The sequence below is a fragment of the Passer domesticus genome, chromosome 2 (assembly GCF_036417665.1).
Source record: "Passer domesticus isolate bPasDom1 chromosome 2, bPasDom1.hap1, whole genome shotgun sequence".
Lineage (NCBI taxonomy): Eukaryota > Metazoa > Chordata > Aves > Passeriformes > Passeridae > Passer > Passer domesticus.
In genome coordinates this window covers 17,751,247-17,772,381 of record NC_087475.1, presented here as the reverse complement: position 1 = coordinate 17,772,381, position 21,135 = coordinate 17,751,247, and the positions used below count along the sequence as shown (strand labels likewise).

At 43.6% G+C, this 21,135-nt stretch overlaps 1 protein-coding gene and 1 long non-coding RNA gene across 11 annotated transcripts in view; one reads left to right on the top strand and one right to left on the bottom strand.

Moving 5' to 3' along the window:
* Positions 1 to 2,672, bottom strand: part of AP1S2 (adaptor related protein complex 1 subunit sigma 2) — a 30,950-nt gene extending 28,278 nt beyond the window's left edge. For 5 of the 8 annotated variants that reach the window (XR_010355577.1, XR_010355576.1, XM_064407617.1 and 2 more), the window contains exons 1-2: positions 2,515 to 2,672; positions 1,346 to 1,524 (exon numbers count right to left, since the gene is read on the bottom strand). Coding sequence is in view for 6 of the 8 variants with exons in the window: in XM_064407617.1 (XP_064263687.1) it covers positions 1,346 to 1,524 (179 nt within the window). In the remaining 2 variants the exon portion in view is untranslated. The other 3 variants (XM_064407618.1, XM_064407613.1, XM_064407612.1) reach the window with 3 other exon arrangements.
* A 1,263-nt stretch (positions 2,673 to 3,935) lies between these two features.
* On the top strand, positions 3,936 to 18,821 carry LOC135293449 (uncharacterized). 3 transcript variants are annotated; one of them, XR_010355574.1, is made up of 4 exons: positions 3,936 to 7,440; positions 12,099 to 12,242; positions 13,414 to 13,513; positions 14,822 to 18,821. It is a non-coding gene; the product is annotated as an uncharacterized LOC135293449 (long non-coding RNA). The 3 variants fall into 3 exon arrangements; XR_010355575.1 differs by having other exon boundaries at positions 12,099 to 12,369; positions 14,870 to 18,821; XR_010355572.1 differs by having other exon boundaries at positions 12,099 to 12,369.
* Positions 18,822 to 21,135: the final 2,314 nt, after the last annotated feature.

Below are 21,135 nucleotides of genomic sequence, written 5' to 3'. Positions count from 1 at the left end.
GGAGGGAAAGCAGCTCTGTGGAATCCTCCCCAGGACAACCACTGATGTTCAAGACTGGGTAGGGAAGGAAACAGACTGGTCTCCTAATGCCTCATTTTTCTGATTTAGTCCCATGAATGCCCAGCTGAAAAGGTACTTGCAAGCATTAATATGGAAAGAAGTGCAGCAAGTGTTGGAGCAAGCTTATCTACATACATGTTCAAGGAGTTCTGTGAGGAAATCAAGCGGCAGAACAAACTGTGTATGCTATCAGCATAGGCTCATGCACTGTTTCTCCTCTTTCCTCCTCATGTTGAAGAACTACATGCATTAGGCAGACCAGCAATACTCACAAGCAAGTCTTTACACAAACCAATGTATACATGAGAGCAGCACTTAAAACATCTAAACATATTTGATACTACCCAATTGTTATCCTGGAGAAGAGTTACAAACTCCTCCTTTCTGGTCCAGTCCCTTCTGTCCTATCTACAGGGAATGCAACAATATTTACTGTGGGGCACAGACTATCTACCATCTCCACGAGAAAAGAGGAATGCATAAAGATTCTCAAGTTTACAACTAACTAGGGAAGAGAGATAACTCAAGGCTTTGCAGCACCACCTTTAGCTGGAAGAGATGCAGCATACCACATCAGGAGGAGGATTACTGTTATTTCTGGAGAAGAATTATGGTCACACCACTACACTCTGATACATTCTAAAGATCAGCACAAAGCTAAAAAATGCCTGCCAAAAACTCCTACAAAGGTTAGGGAACAACTGAAAAATGAAATTATCATGAAGAAAATTATACAGTACTTCTACCAAAAGAAAGCTAGCCGTGATTTTTTCAATAATGAAAAACTTTTTTTTTGTACATACAGGGAGAATAAAAAAGAAAAAAAAACCAACACCCAACCCAAGTACTATGAAAAACTATTTCCTTATTTCTAAAAGTCTTTAAAAGCAAGTTATATTTTCAGGTGATCTATGAAGCCACTTCTTGAGGTAAATATTTATAAAATGTTTATCACTTATTAAATCTGAAATGTGTACAAATATGAAGCATGTACGTACTGTGTGAACCTAAACAGACCCCCAAGAAGAACTGCCACTCCTTATAAAAATAGGAGGAAAGCTCATTTCTTCAGTACATTTCTAAATGCATGAGTGATTTTCCACACATGAATGACTCCTGCTTGGTTATCAAATTAGATGCAAGGGAAAAGTCAAGTCTTCTCTGTAACCACCAGAGGGAAGGAAAAAAAAAACCAACAAAACAAAAACAACCTTCATTATTTTCTTGCTGCTTAATACACGGTTTTTAATGTATGGCAATTACGAGGTTAGTGAGACAGAACCACCTTTTGTAGACAATCTTCAGGTCTCTCCACTCCAGGAAGCTGCACATTTTCGGTTTGCGGGCTAATACTGTTTGAACAAGTTCCCTTGTGATTTTCTTCTTTTCTTTGTCAGATAATGGGACATACCACTTCTGGAGTCTCAGTTTCCCCTGGCGACTAAAAAGCAACATAAACTGCATCTGTTGAATTGGAAGGAGGGGAAAAAAGAAAAGCATTAATCTCAGTCTCCGAGTTTCGAAAAGATCTGAGAAAAATCAAGCAGGAAGCAAGACAGAAATTCAAAACCCTAACTACAATATATAGTTCTATAGCACCGGCAGATGTTACACAAGATTTGGAAGGAGCAATGATACAAAGGATTCTGCTGAGCAAGGTCAGTCAAGCCAAAGGCAGAAGAAAGCGCACACAAGTTTCAGAAAGGGGTGTCAGAACCATGGGCTGGGCAGTGAATATTCCCCAATTTCAGACTAGCCACGTCCAGCACTCGCATGGTTTCGTTTGCGTTTTCTACCCAAAATGACAGAAAAACAGCACAGCAGACTCTTCCAACACCCAACCTCATTTCCAATTCACCGGATCAGAGCCTTAGAGGAGCAATTTGCACTTAAAATCTTTCTGAAAAGCCTCGGAATACTTTAAAAGCCATCAAACCTCCCAGCGGAGAGTCCTACGGCACAGAAAAGCCCAGTCTTTTCCCACGATACACAAAAGCAGAGATTAAGCGCTTTCCCTGCGGTCCTATGTTCCAGTCTCGCTTCCTCCAAAGGAGTGATGTTGCAATTATATTTTAGGAGGAACTTGCCGGGCTGTGTTTTTCAGCAGCCGTAGGATTAAATGAAAAGGCTCCGGCTTTTTTTTTTTTTCCCTTTTGCCTTTTTGCTCGAAGTTGTATCGGGCTGGAGAAGTTTCCCGGGCAATACGACAGACATGAAATACGATGCGAAAGCCCAGCCGGGTCCCGGGTGACAAGCGCGACCAGCGCCAGCCGCGACGAGCGGCGGCCGCGCCCGCAGCGGCTCCGCGGTGCCGGGGCGGGGGCAGAGCCCGCAGCCCCCGCAGCCGCCCCACATCCCGCCTCGCCTCCCCGCCGGCCCCAGCGCCGCCCCGGCTCCCCCGCCGCGGAGCGGGCAGCTCGGGAGGAGAGCCCGGCTCCGCGCGGCTGTGCTCACCGTGCCCGGGGGATAGCGGAGCTGAGGCGGAGAAGAAGGAGGCACCTCTGCCCGGAGCCGCACCGCGATGCTGCCGCCGCGGCCGCCGAGCGGGACTGAGGGAGGGGTCGGGAGGGGACGGGAGGTGCCGCCGCCGCGAGCGCGCGCGCGCCTCAACGGCCGCCCCCCCTCGGGCAGGTCAGGGGCGGGGCCGGGACCGCGGGGGGGCGGGGCCGGGACGGAGGGGGCGTGGCCCGAGCGCCTCCGGACAAAACTTTATCAGCGGCCGCGGAGGGGGGACTGGGCAGAGCTCGGCCTCACCCAATCGGAGAGCTCAGCGCGCGGGCGGGAGGGAGGAGCGAAGCGGCTCTGGACCAATGAGAGGCGGGAAAAGGCGGGGAAGGCGGAGCTGGTGTTGGCGGCAGGAGGGGCCGGAGCAAGAGGCGGGGTTTGGATGCCCTAATCCGCGTGGCCCGAATTGCGATAAGGCAACGGCCGGCGCGGCAACAGCCAACCAGGCGGCGCGGTGCAGATAGCGGTCCGAGAGCAGCCAATGGGCGGGCGCGGCACGGAGCCGGGGAAATGACATCAGTCAATCAGGCGCCCGGAGACTGAGGCGCCTCCCCCGGCCCCGCCAGCCCCGAGCCGGAGGGGTAAAGGAGGGGCGGCCGAGCCGCGCATGCGCCGCGCGGTGTTTGCTTCCAGCACGTGCGCGCCCGGGGGGCGGGGAGGGAGCGGGGCGGAGGCTGAGGGGGCGCGCGCCGGGCGGGAGCGGCGGGGCTGCACGTGAGGGAACCGGGCGTGTGAGGGGACCGTCCTTCTGAGGGGACCGACCCCGTGTGGGGATCGTCCTTCTGAGGGGACCGACCCCGTGAGGGGATCGTCCTTCTGAGGGGACCGAGCCCGTGTGGGGATCGCCCTTCTGAGGGGACCGAGCTCGTGTGGGGATCGTCCTTCTGAGGGGACCGAGCCCGTGAGGGGATCGCCCTTCTGAAGGCACCGACCCCCTGTGAGGATCGTCCTTCTGAGGGGAACGACCCCGTGTGGGGATTGTCTCTGCAAGGGGAAGTTTTTTTCCTTAAAGTCACCTTGATTGCGAGCTGCAATTAGATTGGCAGGAGCAGCCGCCGACGGGGGTTTAGCGGCGTTGTGTTTCATTAATGCTTGGTTTTAAAATTATCGTTCGTGTGTGTCTGAAGAGGCTTTGCGTGCTGAAACAGCTCAGTTTGGGGGTTTGGTTGGTTGGCCGGTTTTGATTTTGTTGTGCATTGGTTCCGTGTTAAAATTCTAATGGAGGTGGGCTGAAAACACATTAGTTAGTTGGAAGAAACAGCAATGTCTCCGCAAGCCGAAGTCGGAGCCCCTTATTGTCAAAACAATGTTTCAAACACCTAAAGCTCTCAGCATCGTCGCTGCTGACCGCCACCCCCAGCAGTAAATGAACAGCAGTGCCCTGACCGAGCTGATCCGGTCGTGGTGTGACAGTGACCGAGAGAACCCGGGAAAGGGTCGTGCTCCCAAAGCAGCTCTCCCTCAGGAGCAGCTCGCAGCGCCTCACGTTTTTATTACTTTCTATTATTGACACTTTAAATAAGCGCCCATTCTTCTGGCTACGAAACTGCTATGGCAGCAGAAGCGGGCTGGAAATGCTTTTGTGTAAAAATGTGCATGGTCTGAAAGGAAAGCCAATTTTCTGGCGTTTCAAGGAATGCTATAGTCAGTTGTACTTGAGGAAAACTGCAGATGTATTCCTGATTTTATAGAAGAGGTTATAATTGTAAGAGTGAAGTGGCATGAGGACAAGGAGGCATATGTGAAGCCAAGCTGAATGGATCAGGCAATTGCAGTATTAGAGGTCGTGTAGAAAATGAGAGCTGCTGTTGTAGGGGCTTGTTCCTGTCACATTTAATGTTGGTTGAGCAGCTGTCCCGTTCTCATGTTAACCTGCCTTTCATCAAGCGCAGGAACAGTTGTGCGTGGATCTGTTACCTCAGAGAGTCTGCCCTTACACCAGGCTGTCACTTTGTCCTCAGCAGTTGCCAGGCTTTGCAGTTCTGCTTCTTTCCTGTGAGCTAATTCCATGGTCTAAAATACCCTGTTTTTCAGAAAACTTTCATAAACAATCTCTTTCCTAATCAGCACTTCACTCATCTTTGAATTCAGCATCATGTATTTGGTGATTCTCTGAGTGCATGTACACTTCAGGGGCTTTGAGACTTCATAAATTCAAATTCATAATTTAAGCCACCAACCAAATTTATCTCTCTTCATCTGTGCAACTTCCAGTTTATTAGCATTGTTATGGTAATGGGAGCTCCAAAATGAATTTCCGAAGGAGTTACAGCAGACCTGAGTTATGATTTTCACTTCCCAGCTCAGTGAAATATTTCTGCATATGGATCAAACCACACCTTTTGCAAAAACATAGTTGATTGAATCAAACTACCCAGATAGTTCAAGAAATGCCTATGTTGTTTTGGTGGCATAACGTCTTAAAGCTTCATCTTCAGATTTTTTGTTTTTTGGTTTTGTTTTTCAGTCCTGTATATTTTTTACTTTTTTTTTTTTTTTTTCCAGATTTTACTGCTCATTTACAGTGTATAATTTCATACAGTGATACAAAGGCAATTGTTCCACTACTTTTCTCCCTTCTCTCTTGTACTTGGCTGGATTTCTTCAGACGGTAACACGGAGTTTCTTCATTGCATCTGGGCAGAATCACTCTGCTATACGCAGTTTCAGGTGCTGTGATAAGGCATGTGAGACCTGTGCTACATGCACTGGTGGAGGCACTGGTGGAAATTCTATCCAGGTGCAACTTGGCAGCAGCTTTCTGTCTTCCACAGCCTGTCCTGCCTCCTCATCCCTGTTTCAGACAGAGGATGTGATGTTCTCAAACCTGCTGGGATTGCCACTGATATGATCATTCCTTATTTCTCTCAATGACCCTGCTTATTTTAGGCAGTTTAAGGTGTGATTCCATGTCAGTTTCAGATCATCTAAACACCAGCTTCTCCCACCCTCTCCTTCCATTCCCACCTCTGTGTTCCCATCTCTTTTCCTGTTCTGGCACTTTGCTGCATCTCCTACTGCCAACAAGGCTGGTTTTGGCTGTACAGGTCACTGAGGGAGTTGGCTTCAGGACTCAGCACCTGTGTTGGGGGACAGTGACAGAGATAATGCTGTCCCTTCTGTTCCTGCTGTTTCTTTCAGGAACTTCAAAAGACTTGCTGTTCACATTTTTTTTTTCAGTGTTACAATTTGCACTAATTGTCCCTCTTGTCCCTCTTAGTACCAGCTCCATCATTTTTTCCTCTATGACATTATCCTGTCTCTTACCCATTGAACTAGAAATGTACTGAATTAGCTCTAATTATCAAATTGATAAAGATATATAGATGCTTACAACAATAATACGTCTCTGAGTGTTCCACAAACCCGTGACAGTGCAAATGTCAATGCAGTCTAATTTTAACATGACACAGTGAGTCTTCTGTTCATTAGCTTTTGTTCATTGTCTTATATCCAGCTTGATAATAATCCCCTGATTTATTTTGAATAGATTTTTTTTTTAGCTGCTATAGTTGGAGAATCCTTTGTATTCCATTTTAGATGTAAGGCAAGTCTTTGGGGGATATGTTCATTGACCATAAGACATTTGGGGTCCTCAGCCAAGAGTTTGCTTTGTAAGTTATTTCCAGCATGACTTGAGACACAGAACTGCCTGGAGCTGGGAATAGAGGCAGGAAGGAAGCTTACATCAAACAAGATTAAATTTGCTTGGGTTTGACTGGTATGGTTTATGTCAATTTTGGTGGGTTTGTTTGTTTGTTTGCTTTTACTTAATTAGAGTATAGTTGTTTTGTCTGGGATAGTGGGTCTTACACAAAAATTAATGCCATAACCTCCTGGCATTTGGCACTTCATGCATGTTGTTATTGCCAAATCTGAAGCTCATAAAATAATTTTGTTGTGTTTCAACTCTCAGCCAAAATGATGGGTAACATGAACTTTATAACATGAACTATTCATTAATTCAAATGGAAAATTTGCTTACTAAATTTTAACAGCTTTTTTTTTTCTTCTTCACATGGTATTTAGTAAAGAAAGGGTTTGCTCCTGCCTCCTTGCCTTGTCAGCCATCTCAGCACCCTACAGAGGATGGTAACATACTTTAAGAGCACATGATGTGTTTTTGCAGTCCTCTACTGAAGTAGGGCGTGGATGTGTAAGACTCACTTTACTGTTAATTTATCTTCTTGATGCTCAATATCAGGCTACATTTTCATCGACTGAATAACTGTGGAGTCATTATGAAGGCAATAAGAGCTGAGTTACTACCCTTGGAAGTGATTGCTGCTGGATTTTTGCCTCTTAAGCCTCCAAACAGGATGTTACGTTACTGTATGCAGTTCCCTTCCCTGATGTGCTGTCTGAGCATTGGCCAAGCTATCAGTGTCCCATTATGATTCATGCAGAACTGTAATCCCAGTGGAACCAATGGAAGTGTAAATGAGACCACAAAGGACAGTTTCCATTGCTCTGCTCCTTTTTTTTTTATTATTTTTACAGTGCGCAATCCATCTTGATGAAATACTATTAAGTGCAATCTAGTAGCCTGATTGCTGGGTGCTATTAAATCATCAGATTGTGCCTGGTGTCCTTACTCCTCTGTCTTTGCTTTGCAGGGGTTACCAGTTTGCCTGTCTTCTTTTGAACACAGTTGGTTTTCAACAGACACATATGGCTCTCAGGAACACAGATGCCAGGTCACATGTGTCTCAGGCACAGCTCCAAAATTACTATCATGGATGTTTATCCCTGAAGCTGAATTTTCAGAGCTGGAGGAATAGTTTGAAGCTGAAGCGTGCAGCCTGGTTATGAGAATTACAGTCTAAACCATGCCTTACACGTGTCCTTTGCTTTGGAAAATAAAAACTTGCTTTTGTAAGTATCTGGATATGAAGAAATGAGGAAAGGGAGTATGGTAGATGCCAGTCAGTGAGGACTTCCTCTTAGCTAACATATTTATTAGCCTCAGCCTGGTGCAAGACACAGGAGCCGTTTGAATAGGATACACACGAACCAGCTGGCAGCACTGGCTGTGTTAGGTTAGTGAGCAGCCGATTTCTCTCTTACTTGGGTCATGTTCTTATCTTCTGCTTGTCCATGTTTATATTGGAGTAGTGCTCAGAGGCCCCAGAAGTGAAGAAAATCACTGCAGACATTTATGAAGAAGTTATGTTCTAATGCTTCTGCTCCACTGCTACAACTCTGCCATAGTGCAGCAAAGAGCTGAACACTTTCTGAAAGAAGTGTGTGAGGAAACCTGAATTTTTAGCCTCACAAGAAAATGTCTGGGAGGAATGGAGAGTGGAAAGGAGAGGAGGCTGGGATTTCTGAGACTGCATCAATACTTTAAAGAGTTGTTCAGTGCCACACCTCACATACATCTTGCTCATGCTTTGGCAATCCTAAGAAAGCAGTTGCTGCCACTGCAGTTTCTGAAGTGGCTGATGCTGCAGGTTAATGTGCTCGCTGTATCCATCCCCCGTGAGAAGGAGTAGCTAGTGAGGCTTGTGCAGAACTACTCAATATTTCCCAGGGTGAAGATTTTTTTTTTAATATACTGGGGCATGACTTTGGATAGGACACCTGAGAAGTCAAACATTCAGAGAAATACACTGCAGCAGGTTCTCTGGTACTCAGTTTGGTCATCCTAAATGCACTGAAGTCCTCATTTAGGCATCTATGTCCACTTCTGTCCTTGCTTTGAGACAGGCCCAACTGGTGATCCTGTAAGGCCTCTTGATCTGTGTATGGAGACTGATCTAACATACCTTAGGAGGTACTGCCTTCTGCACCAAGGAGATAACCCAGTTTCCAACCTCTCACTTTCCCGCACTGGCACATTGCTTTGCGTAGCCACGAGATATGGACTTCCAGAAAGTGTCTTAATTTTCAGCACAAAGAAATTTTCACAAAAACTTGGAAGCTGCTCTGACTCTGAGGTGGCAACCCTGAAACCAGAATTTTTCATGTTATAAACTCATAAATCTCCCAAACTTCCACAATGATTCTGCAGTATTAGACTAAGCTTTCATTTCAAATCATTCTGGAAGACTCAGTATAACTTCCTCTATTGTTTTAAAGAAAATTTACTGCATGTTCTGCCACTTCCATAAAGGGATCACACAATCTGTAAGGTCTTCATTTACTGCAGTTTTCTTCTTTGGTTGAAGTGTTTTAAGATGATGAAACTGGGACAGTCAAGGCCTGTAATCCATTTACTGTCTAGTTTTAGAGGCTCAAGAAGAATTTAAATGATGTGTAGATATTGTGCTGGCTGTGTCCACTTGCGAGAATTTTATCCATGTGAATTCTCGTTCAAGCTGCCTAGACCACCTCTATTGCCATGGCTTTGTGAAGCCAATCTTTGCAATGCAACCCTCAGTCTTCCACAAAGCTGCAGAACAGCAATGACAGCAGACATCTCTGCCGGGGGATATGTGCATCATTTACCTGGGAACTCGAGATTGTGACAGATTTTGAAGAACTAGAGTGCATATGGAATGAGTGTGATAAGGCTCAGCATAGTGTCTCATCAAATGGAAATGTGATAAACAAAATCTCTTTAAACTGTTGGCTGTACTGGGAAATACCAAAATGTGTGTCTAATTGGTCTGGCCAAGATCATGTGTGGGATCATACAGAGAATAAGGATGCTGTTTGTTATTTCTCATTGTGCCCCTGGGTTTCTTGGTTGGCAAGTGACCTGATTTTGATCTTGCTTTTTATATTCTCTGGGAGGGAGTGGTGTTTGGGATGCTTCACCTCACTATTTTGTTTCACTTTTCACAAATCAATGAATTTCATGAATGTGTGTTGCCTTTGTGTATTTTTTTATCCCTGGACTTGTTCTTTGTCTTGTTTGATGCATTATCTTTAGGTCAGTTTGTTCTTCCTCTCTGTCCACATAAATTTTTAACACATCCAACTGCTTCTTCTGGTACTTTCACACACACACACACACTTCTACTCTCACTCCATTAATGCCAATCTTGATATTTTTTTCAAATCACTGTAAAAGAAACAAGTAGCTCCTCCTACCTCCCTGAACATTTTGTTCAAGTGCAAGCCTCGCTTTTTATTTAATCAGCATTTATTTAATACAGCAGGATATCAAATACACTTAGAAGACTGTCCCAGTAAGAAGGGACCCCATTTACTCTCTGACTTAAGAATTCTGTGCTGTTCCAGAGGGTCATTAGTGGAACAGAGCCAAAAGGACATTCAATTATTTGCTCAAGTCTGAAAGGCCAATGTTTCACAAGTACAGAGCATGCTATTAACAAGGATGAATCCTTTGGCAGTGTATCCTTTCTACTGCAAAATACTTGCCATGTGGAACCCAAGGCCCTTATTACAAATTCATGAATTATTTTAATGCATCCTGGCAGCTTTCAGAAGCATTGCAATCATGTGGAAGCCAGGAAAAAAAAAAAAGATCACTGGTTTGTGCAAAATAATACAGCTATGCTCATATTTGATCTAGTTCTCTAGTGGAAAAGGAATAATTGAACTTTTTTTTAAAAAAAATTGAAAGACATTTCTGCTACGTTACCTCTGACCATCTGATTTAAAAGTCTTGTTCACATAAGAGATAACTCAATGTAGATCATCAATAAAAGAGAAAAGATGTCTAAAACAAGCATGGTCCTTCGTGTAAGGGAAGAGTTGTAAAACTGTGTTGTAAACCTTAACTACTCCTTGCCAGAAAGTAATACTCTAACTGAAGAACCTAGCTTTCAAAAGTCCTTTCATTTCTTCATAATATTTTAAACACTCTCCCAAATTCTGAGTTTTGCTTAGAGCACTCTTAGCTTGGAGGCAGTTTTTGTTGCAGAGACAAAGGTGTCAGAAAGGAAAGTGGATCTGAGAGTGAGCAGCATTTGTTTCCTTGGGGCAGTCTGGTGCAAAATCACAGTGACTGCCAACAAGTAACATTTTTTGTGGTAGATGCTTGAAGAAGTATCCAATAGCTGATTTCTAGTACAGTTTTCATATTAATATTTTTCCCATTAAGCATCTGTTATGGAAACAAATTAGATGATATGTGATCACAAGGCCAAAGAGGAAGGAAGTACTGAATAGGATGCATTGAAATGAAGAGTGTTGTGTATAACACAGTCAACCCTGACGTAAGGCTGAAACTAAAGATTCAGACTTTCAAAATTCTGTCCCTTGTTTCTATAGAGCCAAATACAGCTGAGCTTTGGGGCTCCTAAATGCTTTAAAATGTTTCCCACTTGCTCAGATTTGCAGAAAAATTGATGTAAAGAAAGCTTAAATTAATCTCTCTAACCAGTCTTCCATGAAGAATTCAAAGTTTAACAGATTTCTTTGACACTGATAAATAATATCAATAATAATAATCATCATCATTGTCTGCAGAATTAAGCATCTTCCCTCTCCATTCAGTCATGAGTAATTTGCATAATTGGTTACCAAAAAAACAGTGTAGTGAAATCACCCCCAGACAGCTAAACAGTCTGAAAAAATTAGAGCTGTGCATAAACTACAGGTAAATTTTAAAAGGTTCCTCAGACAAGAGACCCATGCCTGAAACAGAGCAACAAGCCAGGAAATATTTAGGTTGGTTTCTGTTTATTTACAAATGTTTGTAGCAGATGGTTACCAACATTTCATCAGTGTGGCTGTTTAAGCAACTTAAAAGCTGTAACAAACAGCCCAATTTATGTAGCAGCTCGCCTGCTTCAGCCCACTCTCACTTGTGTTACCCAGAATGGCTCCCATTACAATTCATCACAGCTAAGTAGCTGAAAAAGGAAATAGTGCAAAACCAGGAAAGCAGCCTGGTTGTCCAAAGCCTGAGATCAGTGGTTTCCCCATCACAGCTGCCTGCTTTGAAAACAGCAGTTTTCAGAAGATTTCTCACTCTCCTATGTGCACAGTGTACCTGGGTTATTACAGCTTGTAGAGACTACAGAGGCAGAGACTACCTTAGGTGCTAGTTAGGTATCATTTACCTCACCACTTTCTTTTTAAGAGAGCACATTTAGCAGATGAACTAAGCTAGTCTGCTCTTTCCCCACATTACCCTAATTTTCATACAACAGCCAAGGTGGCTTGAATGAGGTGGTGGCTGACAGGTGAAGGTGGCTACTCAAATGGGTGTCTGTGGTTGGGTTTGTGTGTATGGTTAAAAAATACTGTCTGAAGAAAAGATAGAAATTAGGGTCTCAGCTTAATTTCCCCCAAAGAAGGCCTCACACCTAAGAATATTGCATTTAGAATTGTCATATGGAATATAGAGTTTGTGTACCTCCTAATGAAACAGAGAGCTGGGCTGCTCCCTCTTAGATACCGAATTTGTACACAAATTCAAGAAGGAAGATTATCTCTTCATAGGCAGCTGGATGAAACTACCTACACTGTGATGCCAGTCTAGGTAGAAGAAAGCATCAATTTTATCACCATAAAAAGGATGGACAGTATGAGTAAACAATGATTTAAAAATGGAAACAGGAATGCTTGCTTTGTAAATATTTATTGTGAAGCTGACTTTCCTGTTTGTTTTCTAGAAAGTGGTGAGGAAAAGGGGAGTCGCTGGTTAAGGAGAATGTCACTGCAGATGGCTCAGAGTAGAGTGTACCACCATCATTTCACTGTCTGACGGCCTCAGGGGCTGCCTGGTGTCAGAAACCCATGATCAGCAAAACCTCAAAGTGTGTGCCCACATCGGTGTCTGAGAAAGTGTTATTGACTGTACATTTGCACTCATTTCCTGGGGAATGAGTTCCTTCCTGGGAAAATTCTATCTACAGTGACAGTGTACAACATCATGCAAACCAGGTGGAGTCTGAACTGGAAATGGTTGTAATTTATGCTTATTTCATTGATTAGGTTGAAATTACTAAAATGCTGAGAATAAAAGGGGTTTTATTCCTTTTATATCTTTCATTTATATGTGTGCTCAAAACAATTCTTATGAGAAAATTTCCTAAATTAGGAGTGATGTGCTTTAAAAAATCCTTTCTATGTGACTTGGCATGTTCCACAAGAAGTTTCATTTAAGACCAAGGCGTGCATGCTTAGATCTGATGCTTGCCCACTGCACACTTTGCTGAGGTCCCCCCTCAGAGCTGAGGAGCTCTGAGCTTACACATTAGCCCAGCGTGGGAACATTTCCATGGCACAGCGTGACGGATGCTCCCATTGACTCGTTATTGCTGTACCCATTTGTGTGTACTGGAGCATTGAGCCAGTAGCTCTCTGTGTGCCAGCACCTGCCATTGTGCCACCCATGGGAGCCCTGGCATGCCTGGGAATGACAGGGCTGTGGGTCAGGGATGCAGGACTACTGACACTGGTTTGCCTGAGCCCTCACTGCAGATCCATCCAGTCCTAGAAACAGACAGGCACTAGGTTAGTTAGTTTGGATCTTAAAGCAGCTCCAGACTGAAATTGCTAGGCTGAGGAGGAGATGATGGATGTCTGCAGGCTGGAAACTGGCTGGGAGCCCTGAATAACTCTCCAGTGTCGACATCAACACTTTGGAGACTGGCAGCATCTCTGCTTACCTTCCACTGAGTGCTGAATCATCCTGCTCAGCTGGGATGAGCAGCACCTGGCCAGGGAAGGGATGCCAGGGATGCCACTGTGCTGTGGGGCTGTGCCTGACCGGGGCTCAGGGTAAGCTTTGAGGTTCAGGGTGAATTTTGGGGTTTGTGACACTCTTGATTCCTGGATGTTCCACAGACATTCTCCCACACACAGGGCAGATGCCTCTGGAACCAGGCAGAGCCAGGCATCCAGGGTCCATACCAGACAAAGGCAGATTCATCAGACACCAGGCAGGCAGACTTATGTGGTTGCCCTTTTCTTCCTTTCCTGCAGAGTGGAGCCAGTGCCTTGCCATCTCTTAGGAAACAGAAGCTGTGGGCCTTGCTGCTGGTGGATGCAGACAGTACTGTTAGACTTGTCTTAGAAATTCCTGGTAATGACGTGTTTAAAATAGATCAGATTACATTTTCATTAGTGTTTCCACTTGTGGAGAGAGAGGAATGCCGAGTGGTAATCATTGTTATTGCCTTAACAGATTGTGTCTGTGCATAGCTGCCACCTGCCACTCTCAGTACTGTGCTGTAAAATTGTTTGGGTGATGCTATGAAAGTACAAATTTTTTTGGGGGAAAGACAGTGCTCTGACCTTTGCCTCGATGCCCAACTTCCCTAAGACTTGTCCAGGCAGTAACCAGGGTCAGCATGAAATATGGCATAAATTGTTTAGAAAGTGTGGCTTTGAGTCCTTATGCTGTGTAAATCCCTATATTCAGCAATTTAATAGGCATGTCTAAATTTACACCAATGGCAAGTTTGGCCATGTCTTTAATTTATAATCCAAAATCTTTGTCACACATCTGGAATAAATTACTCCAAATGTTGATCTTTAACACTGGAAACCGTTCCCATGCAAATGCAAATTGTGGATTGGCTGTGGTCAGAGGCTTATGATATGCATTGCTTCTATTTTAAATGTGTGTGGAAAGAATGGATTTTGTAGTTGAAAGCCTGATAATTCTGTTATCCTTGTTCAGTTTTTTACCACCATCTGTTCTTCTGAATCAGAAATTCCTGACAAATAATATGAGCAAAAGCTTACTTTATTTCTCTGTGCAGTAGGCAAAACATTAGAATTACCAAAATCTGATTGGGGGAAGAAATATGTTTATAAAATGATTGGTTTAAGTCTTTGTTGTCTGAGAAAATGACTTTTTAATGTACTGGCAGCTGTCTCCCTCTGGCATATTTTCAGTTTAATAGTTTATGTTAGAGCCAGATCATTTGTTTCATAACTGTCTGTAGCGTAACAAACAGCACTTTTAAATCTCCCATCAGCCCACGCACCATATAAATGTTATCTGTCCCAATTGGGATACTTTTCCAATCACTGTTTTCTTAATTGTGCCTGAAAAATGCTTAAATAATATGGTCACATGATAATCCTCATTTAAGACCCACAGAGTCATCTGAAGCATTTGGGTGTTTTTATTAGGTCATTTTACTTTAGTCAAGGAAGATACCCAGCACATAAATGCCAAGTAAATAAATAAACAAACAAATAAATAAATTTGCTAAAGTAGTTCTATAATGCTTATTTAAATCCTACCTAGGAAAAAAATAGTGCTATTTTCTGGACCCTAGACCTTCCAAAACCTAGTGTGTTAGGCACTGTGCAAATGCAGTCTGGATGCTTACCGGCTAAATCAGGGTTTCAATGAAATGTTTTTATACTTTGCTTTCAGATGTGAGAGCACTGGGCTTCATGGTCTCCTTCTTCCTTTTGTGTCCAGTGGTGTTCAGCGGATCCAAGCTGTTTTTGTGAGTGCAAAAGCCTGCACAGGGTCAGCTGTCCATGCTCCCATGCCTTGGGCATCATCATACAGGACATTCTCACCACCACTTTGGTGCAACACCTGCACCTCGGATTGAAAACTGCATTCTGAACGCTGAAATGAAGTCATAGGAGTGGCAGATGGAAGTGAAATAGAGAGAAGCTCTCTTCTTTTCCATCTAAAGTGGTCTTCTGACATCATTTTATCTCCTTAACTGTATGTTGTGAACATGGCAAAGCAGTCTCAGCATTGGATTAATATTTCTGTTATTGGCAGTGTGGTGCTCTCTTTCCCAGTTCCATAGGAAAAATAGAAGATTATAGGCCAATTGATCTGTAGTACAGTGTGATGCCACCAATTTGCATTTGTTATTTGGTAAGGGTTCCTTACATCCTTTTGAAGAAATGTTACTGATTTTGCTAGTTGATTAGATCTACTCATTGTGGAACCAGAGAAATCCTCAAGCACCTTAAGGCTTAAAGATGTTCTTTGATCATAACAATAGCATTTGTACCATCTCCTAAATCCCATTCTTCTAATAAATATTGCAGCCAAGTTAGGAAGGATGTACTGTAAATAGAAAATTTTCTTGCTAACCACACAGTAAATGTTGCCAGTCCCTGGTATATTTCTGAGATGCAGCTGTGTCCATGATCTGTCCCCAGGCTGTATGCATTTGGAACTGAAACACTTATTCTGTGTCACAACAATGTGCTTATGGACCATGTAAAAACAGAACAAATATTAAAACCTTTGCAAGTCTTGTACCACAAATGAATTTATGCATAAGGAGGGGGAAATACAAGCTCTCTCTAGGAAGAAGTGTCTGGATAAAACATCTATAAGGGAAAATGCATCCAGAAGGTGGCTTTTTAGGTAAGAAGCTGAAGCCCCATTAAATAAGTATATGTTGACAGGCTACTGCCATGGTGAGGAAAGGTGGTCTTCTGGTCTGTGGCTTCTGAGAATTTCACTATAATCTGTAACTACTGATATGATACCAATATGAAATGTGGAGTTACAAAGGCAGAATTGCCAAGGCTGTACTGTGCATCCCTTTCCCTTCCCGTCCCTCTGACAGCTGCCAAGTCAGACCTAACTCTGACTCAAGGTAGAAGCTGGATGTTTTGACTGTGTTGGCCCTGGAAGTTCTCATTGTACATACTGTTGGTTGTGTGCTTGCCACAACTCTACAGAAGATTGCAGCATGTGGAGCCACATGAGGAGTTTGGGGATAAAGGGAGAGTCAAGAGAGCTCTTTTGGTACAAGTTATGATGAACAGGAAGATTCTTTAACCTCAGAACTCACTGTGTCAGGAAGGCTCATGTTCAATGGCAAAAGAAGCATAATGGTCAGAAGGGGAACTATGGGACTTGTGTGAATATCTTAGATGATCCAGTTTAAACTTGAAGACATACTAAGTCAGGAAGGCACATGTTGCATTTCTTATTTAAACTATCTCTCTGAATTATTTGGATAACCTTAGCGAAGATCCAATTATTTTGGAATCTGAAAAGCCTGCATGTATTCTATTCTATGTATGTGACATGTCTTTTAGAACATGGGCTCATATTATTGAACCTCTGGGAAAAGTTCCATGTAAGCTATTCAAGCTGAAGTTGCACCTGTATTTACCTGCAGATACATTGCAGCTCTCATCAGAACATTCTGTCTATGGGAACCAGAGTGGAGGAGAGACACCAGTTCATCACTGGTGCTTGCTCTGGTTCAGGCACCAGAACTCCAGTGTGCTCCCAGGTTTGGTAACAGAGCTGGCAGCAGGGAGAGTCTTCAGGGCTAAACAGTTTTATTGTGAAGTCCCAGATCTCCAGTGTAAATGGAGGAGCTGCTGACAAGACCACGTGCAAAGATCTCAAATCTGACTCATTTTTTACTTCCTCTCTGACTTGGGAAGCTCAGACTCATGGTATGTAGGCAAAGCAGTCATGTCTACCTGAGCAAGATTCTGTCCTGGGGGGCTGTGCCAGCATAGTGGCATTCAGTGTGGGCTTTTCTCCAAGTGTGAGGGCTTTGGTGCAGCACAAGATGGAACATAGCTCTCCTGGGGGAAAGCAATGCTGATGAGAAAGCTGAAATTAAGTCACAGTACTAGAAAAAGATATTAATAATTCTGAGTACAATTTTCATAATTGATTTTTAAAAACCCCTTTCATTCAATGTTTTAAATTGTGGAAGCTCTTGCAAGATGCTCTCAGCTCTGAAGTGTGTCCTAAAGTATTTTTTCATCTATTCTGATGGCAGTGGAGTGTCAGGAATGTCACATTCTGTGTGTGCAGATGTGTTATAGCATTCATGAGCTTCCATCATGACACAGGTTTTGTTGGAGCTCTCTACTATAACAGATCTCAAATAAGTTATTGTTCTGAGTAAATTGTCTATCCTATTGTTTTCCCACTGCAAACAGAACAGAACAGGCTGAATAAAAACAAGACAGGATTCAATGTGGGGAAAAATGGACAATTGCAATTATATTTTCCCTGATATTTCCCGAACTCTTGTGATGATTGTTATTTTTTTATTGCATGGCTCTTTCTATTCAATAATAGGCAAAGCGTTGGAAAGTGTTTCCTCCCATTAATAAACATGGGAATAATACACAATCATTCACTTAATGTTTTGTCTCTTACACAGATACAAAAGGGGCAGACCTTGGGAGAACTTTGATAAGGTATTTCTCCAAGCCACAGCTGAAGAGAGTTGTGTTTTTGTTTCTTAGATTTCAGATGCTAATTGCAGCAGGATACTTGTCCAGTGCATTAGTGAAAGCCTTCAGTAGGACTCAGGTGCTCCAGCAGTCAATGCTCCCAGTTGAGCAGATGAGCTGAAGCCTCAGTATCTTCCTGGGGAGCGTGGTGCTGTCTGCCTGAGCAGCCACTGTGGGGGATTCCTGGCCCCTCATGGAGAGTAGAGGGCCCATGTAGAATTTTGTGAAGAGGCGCTGTCAGTGCAATACAGATGACAGCAGCCTGACTCTTGAAACTCTCACTGCAATTCCAGCCAGATGCAATATTGTCTTAGATTATGATTTACAGGGCATTTACAAGATATTTCACTTCAGAGCAAGCAGAACAGCAGCAGCAAGTAGGGCAGCGTGCCTGAGCAAGGTCTCACATACACACACCCTTAGAGGAACAGCCTTTGGAAGAACCATGATTTACAAGGCACTCTCTTGCTCAAATAGGCTGCTGGTTTGGGGGATATCACAGGCCATTCTCCACCTTTCAGTACATCTGCTTTCTGTCCACTCTCCCACTCTTGGGGCTGCCTGTAACCTCATCCACCACTAGCACACAGAGGCGTGACCAAGAGGGAGATTTCGGGCAGCTTCTGGCTAAGCAGGCAACTGCTTTTCCCTACCATGCCACTCATCCCATGGCTCCTGTTTAAACCCTAGCTGAAACCAGATGGTGAATGTGCTGCTGCCATAAAGCAGAGCGCAGTCTGGAGGGAACCTTGCTGCCTTTTCTCTCCCTCTGCTCTTGGGGGCACCTTCCCCAAGGCACTGGGGTCCCTGGGGTACTGCTTCTGGTGCAGAGCTGTGTGGTGTTACTCAGGGAAAAACAAATGTCTGAGGCCACAGAGGACCCACACTTGTGTCTTTAATTCATTGAGACTCCAAAGGTTCTACTTAACAGGACACATAAGAAATAAAAGACATTTATGTTCTAGAGCCTTCTGTTTTAAACTGCATCAGCTAAAATATGTGTATTTTTAAATTTAGCTTTCATACTATATCAATTCCAGAGCCAGTCACATTTTCCCTGTGGTAATATTACGAAAGTAATTCTCACTGAGCCCTTAGCTTTATTTTGTGTCTCATCATTCTTTGATAACGGGAAACATACCACAGTTATTATGCATGCACTGGAAATAAAGAATTATAGCAAAGAGTTGTCTCATCCCTGAGAGTGACAAAGTATTTTCCTGTTCAGAACATTAGACACAGACTGTCTTTAGGAGTTCTCAAACCAAGTTTTAGTGATCCACCTTTCCTTTAATAGCCCCAAAGTTCCTGCATTATGTTCATAATGGATTCAGACTTTTTTTTCCTATTTCAATTGCAGCAATTAAAAACATTAGATCACAACTGCAGTTTGGGTGGGGTGAGAGGAAGATTGTTGCTCCACATTTTACTTCATTCTCATGCCAGCCCTACTCTGGGCAGCACTATGACCAGATGTCCTGTCTAAAATGGTTTCATTTTACTGAAATGCCTATCACTGCTTCATTTTGTTTTCAGCAATATTCCTCCCCATTGCTGGGTGTTCCTGTGAGAACAAGATGCCATCTTGTGGCTGGATTTTCATCTCCCAAACCTGAGCTTGCTTTTCTGAGAAACTAGTTCAACTGTCCTGACAGCTTGAGAACGCAAAATAATTAAACCTGTAGTTTTGGAGTTCATTATGAACTCAAGTCCTCCATTCAGACCTCCAGACTTTTACACTAAAACCTGGACATTTTCGAGGTAAAATTGCCTGCTATTAATGATCATGTAGAAGTGACATTTGGAGATAATAATTTAAGTTGCTGAAACAAAATGCTGATATGGGCAAATTATTTTTTTCCAAAGTCGAGCAAATATATTAATTTTGGAAAGTGTAATGATTTTGTGCAGCTGCTTGGAAAAAGGTGGTGCAAGCATTATTCAAGAGAAAGCTTATGTTTTCCATAATTTAGAATTATATAAATAGCAGTTAGGACTACCTCATATTTTCCACCTAGCTTCCCAACCTCAGGTACAAAGCTGAGTAATAAGAATACCAAAAAGCAAAATCTGCCTGGAGTATAAAGTTTATAGACTTTGGGAATACTTACTTAAATACAGATTTTTGTCCAGTTGGTTATTCAAATATTGCCCATGAAGTTAAAATCTATTGCTTTTGAGATGCTACTCCCAGACCTCTCATATATTTTGTGCAATATAAAGATCCACTTTATTGTTCCGTTCTCTTCAGTAAATGAAGGAAAATCCAAGGGTGTGATTGCAGAAATCTTCTAGCAATAGAGGATAACTGCTATCAAGGTTTCTTCACAAGGACTCTGAGCTCTGTAGGCAGAGCAGTAGAGCCCTAATTATGTCAGAAACAACTCCAGTCTCTGAAACAGCTGACAAATGAAAGCACTAACATGGCTATGATGCTGCTTTACTTCCCATTCCTTTTGGGCTACAAGCTCAGTCCAGCTTGGTTCTAAAAAGCAGTTTACATCTTTTGGACCTGCTGTCAGGGTGCAGCTGTGCACAGTCTGCAGACAGACACTGCCTGTGTTGGGGCTAAAGGGACTCAGGGCATGCTGACCATGGACTGTGGCTCTACTCAAAAATTAAGCATGCCCAGAATCTCCCCTGGGAGTCAGGACTGTGGGACAGCCCATGTTTGTGCCAGCCCACCATCCGGCTGGCAGATGGAGGTGGCTGAAGGCACACTGCCTGCTAGCCAGGGCCACCCTGCTGCCTTCACTGCCAGAGCATGCCTGGAAGCAGCTCTGGAGAGCGCTTGCTCAGCCACAATGGGGCAGCTTAGGGTAGATATCTGTGGTGCTGTGCTCAGGAACCTGCTTGGATTGGCTAGGTGCACAAACATCAAGTAGTAGAGGAGCTATGTGCGCAGCCAGGTGAGGAATATGGGTTGTTATAGGCTGTTTATTTGTTATTTGGTGTAAATCTGTGCACTGCACAGGAAAAGACCCCCAGACCTCAGAAGCGTGCAGGATGAGGGGAGAAAGGCAAAGGCTCAGGGATAGAAATACCTGACCAAAGCTGCCGAGACAGCCTTTAGAAGTACTGTGCAAAGTGGAACCTGCAGCAGCTCCCACTGGTGCCCCTGACCCAATCAGCATCTGGCCTCATGCTCCAACTGAGCAGAGAGATGCTGGAAGGTCCTGGCACTTCCATATCATATCCACCTCCATGCTGGAAGGCAGGTGATCAAGGCAAGGTAGGAGGGTGGAGGAGTGGGATGCTCTCAGCCATGTAATAGCACCAGACAACACGTGCTGCCACATCTTAACTGGTGTCAGTTTGTGGAGGAACATAAGTAAAAGTGTGAGTGTAAGCTGAGGATACAGTGAAGAAAGAGCCTCTATACTGCTGCAAATGGATTATTATTTTTTTTTTGGCAGCAAAGAGGCTTTTATTCTCACTGCATTGCAATGAGGGCTTCAAAGCCCATTTAAGTGCTTGTTTGCCTTTCCTTTTACTCTG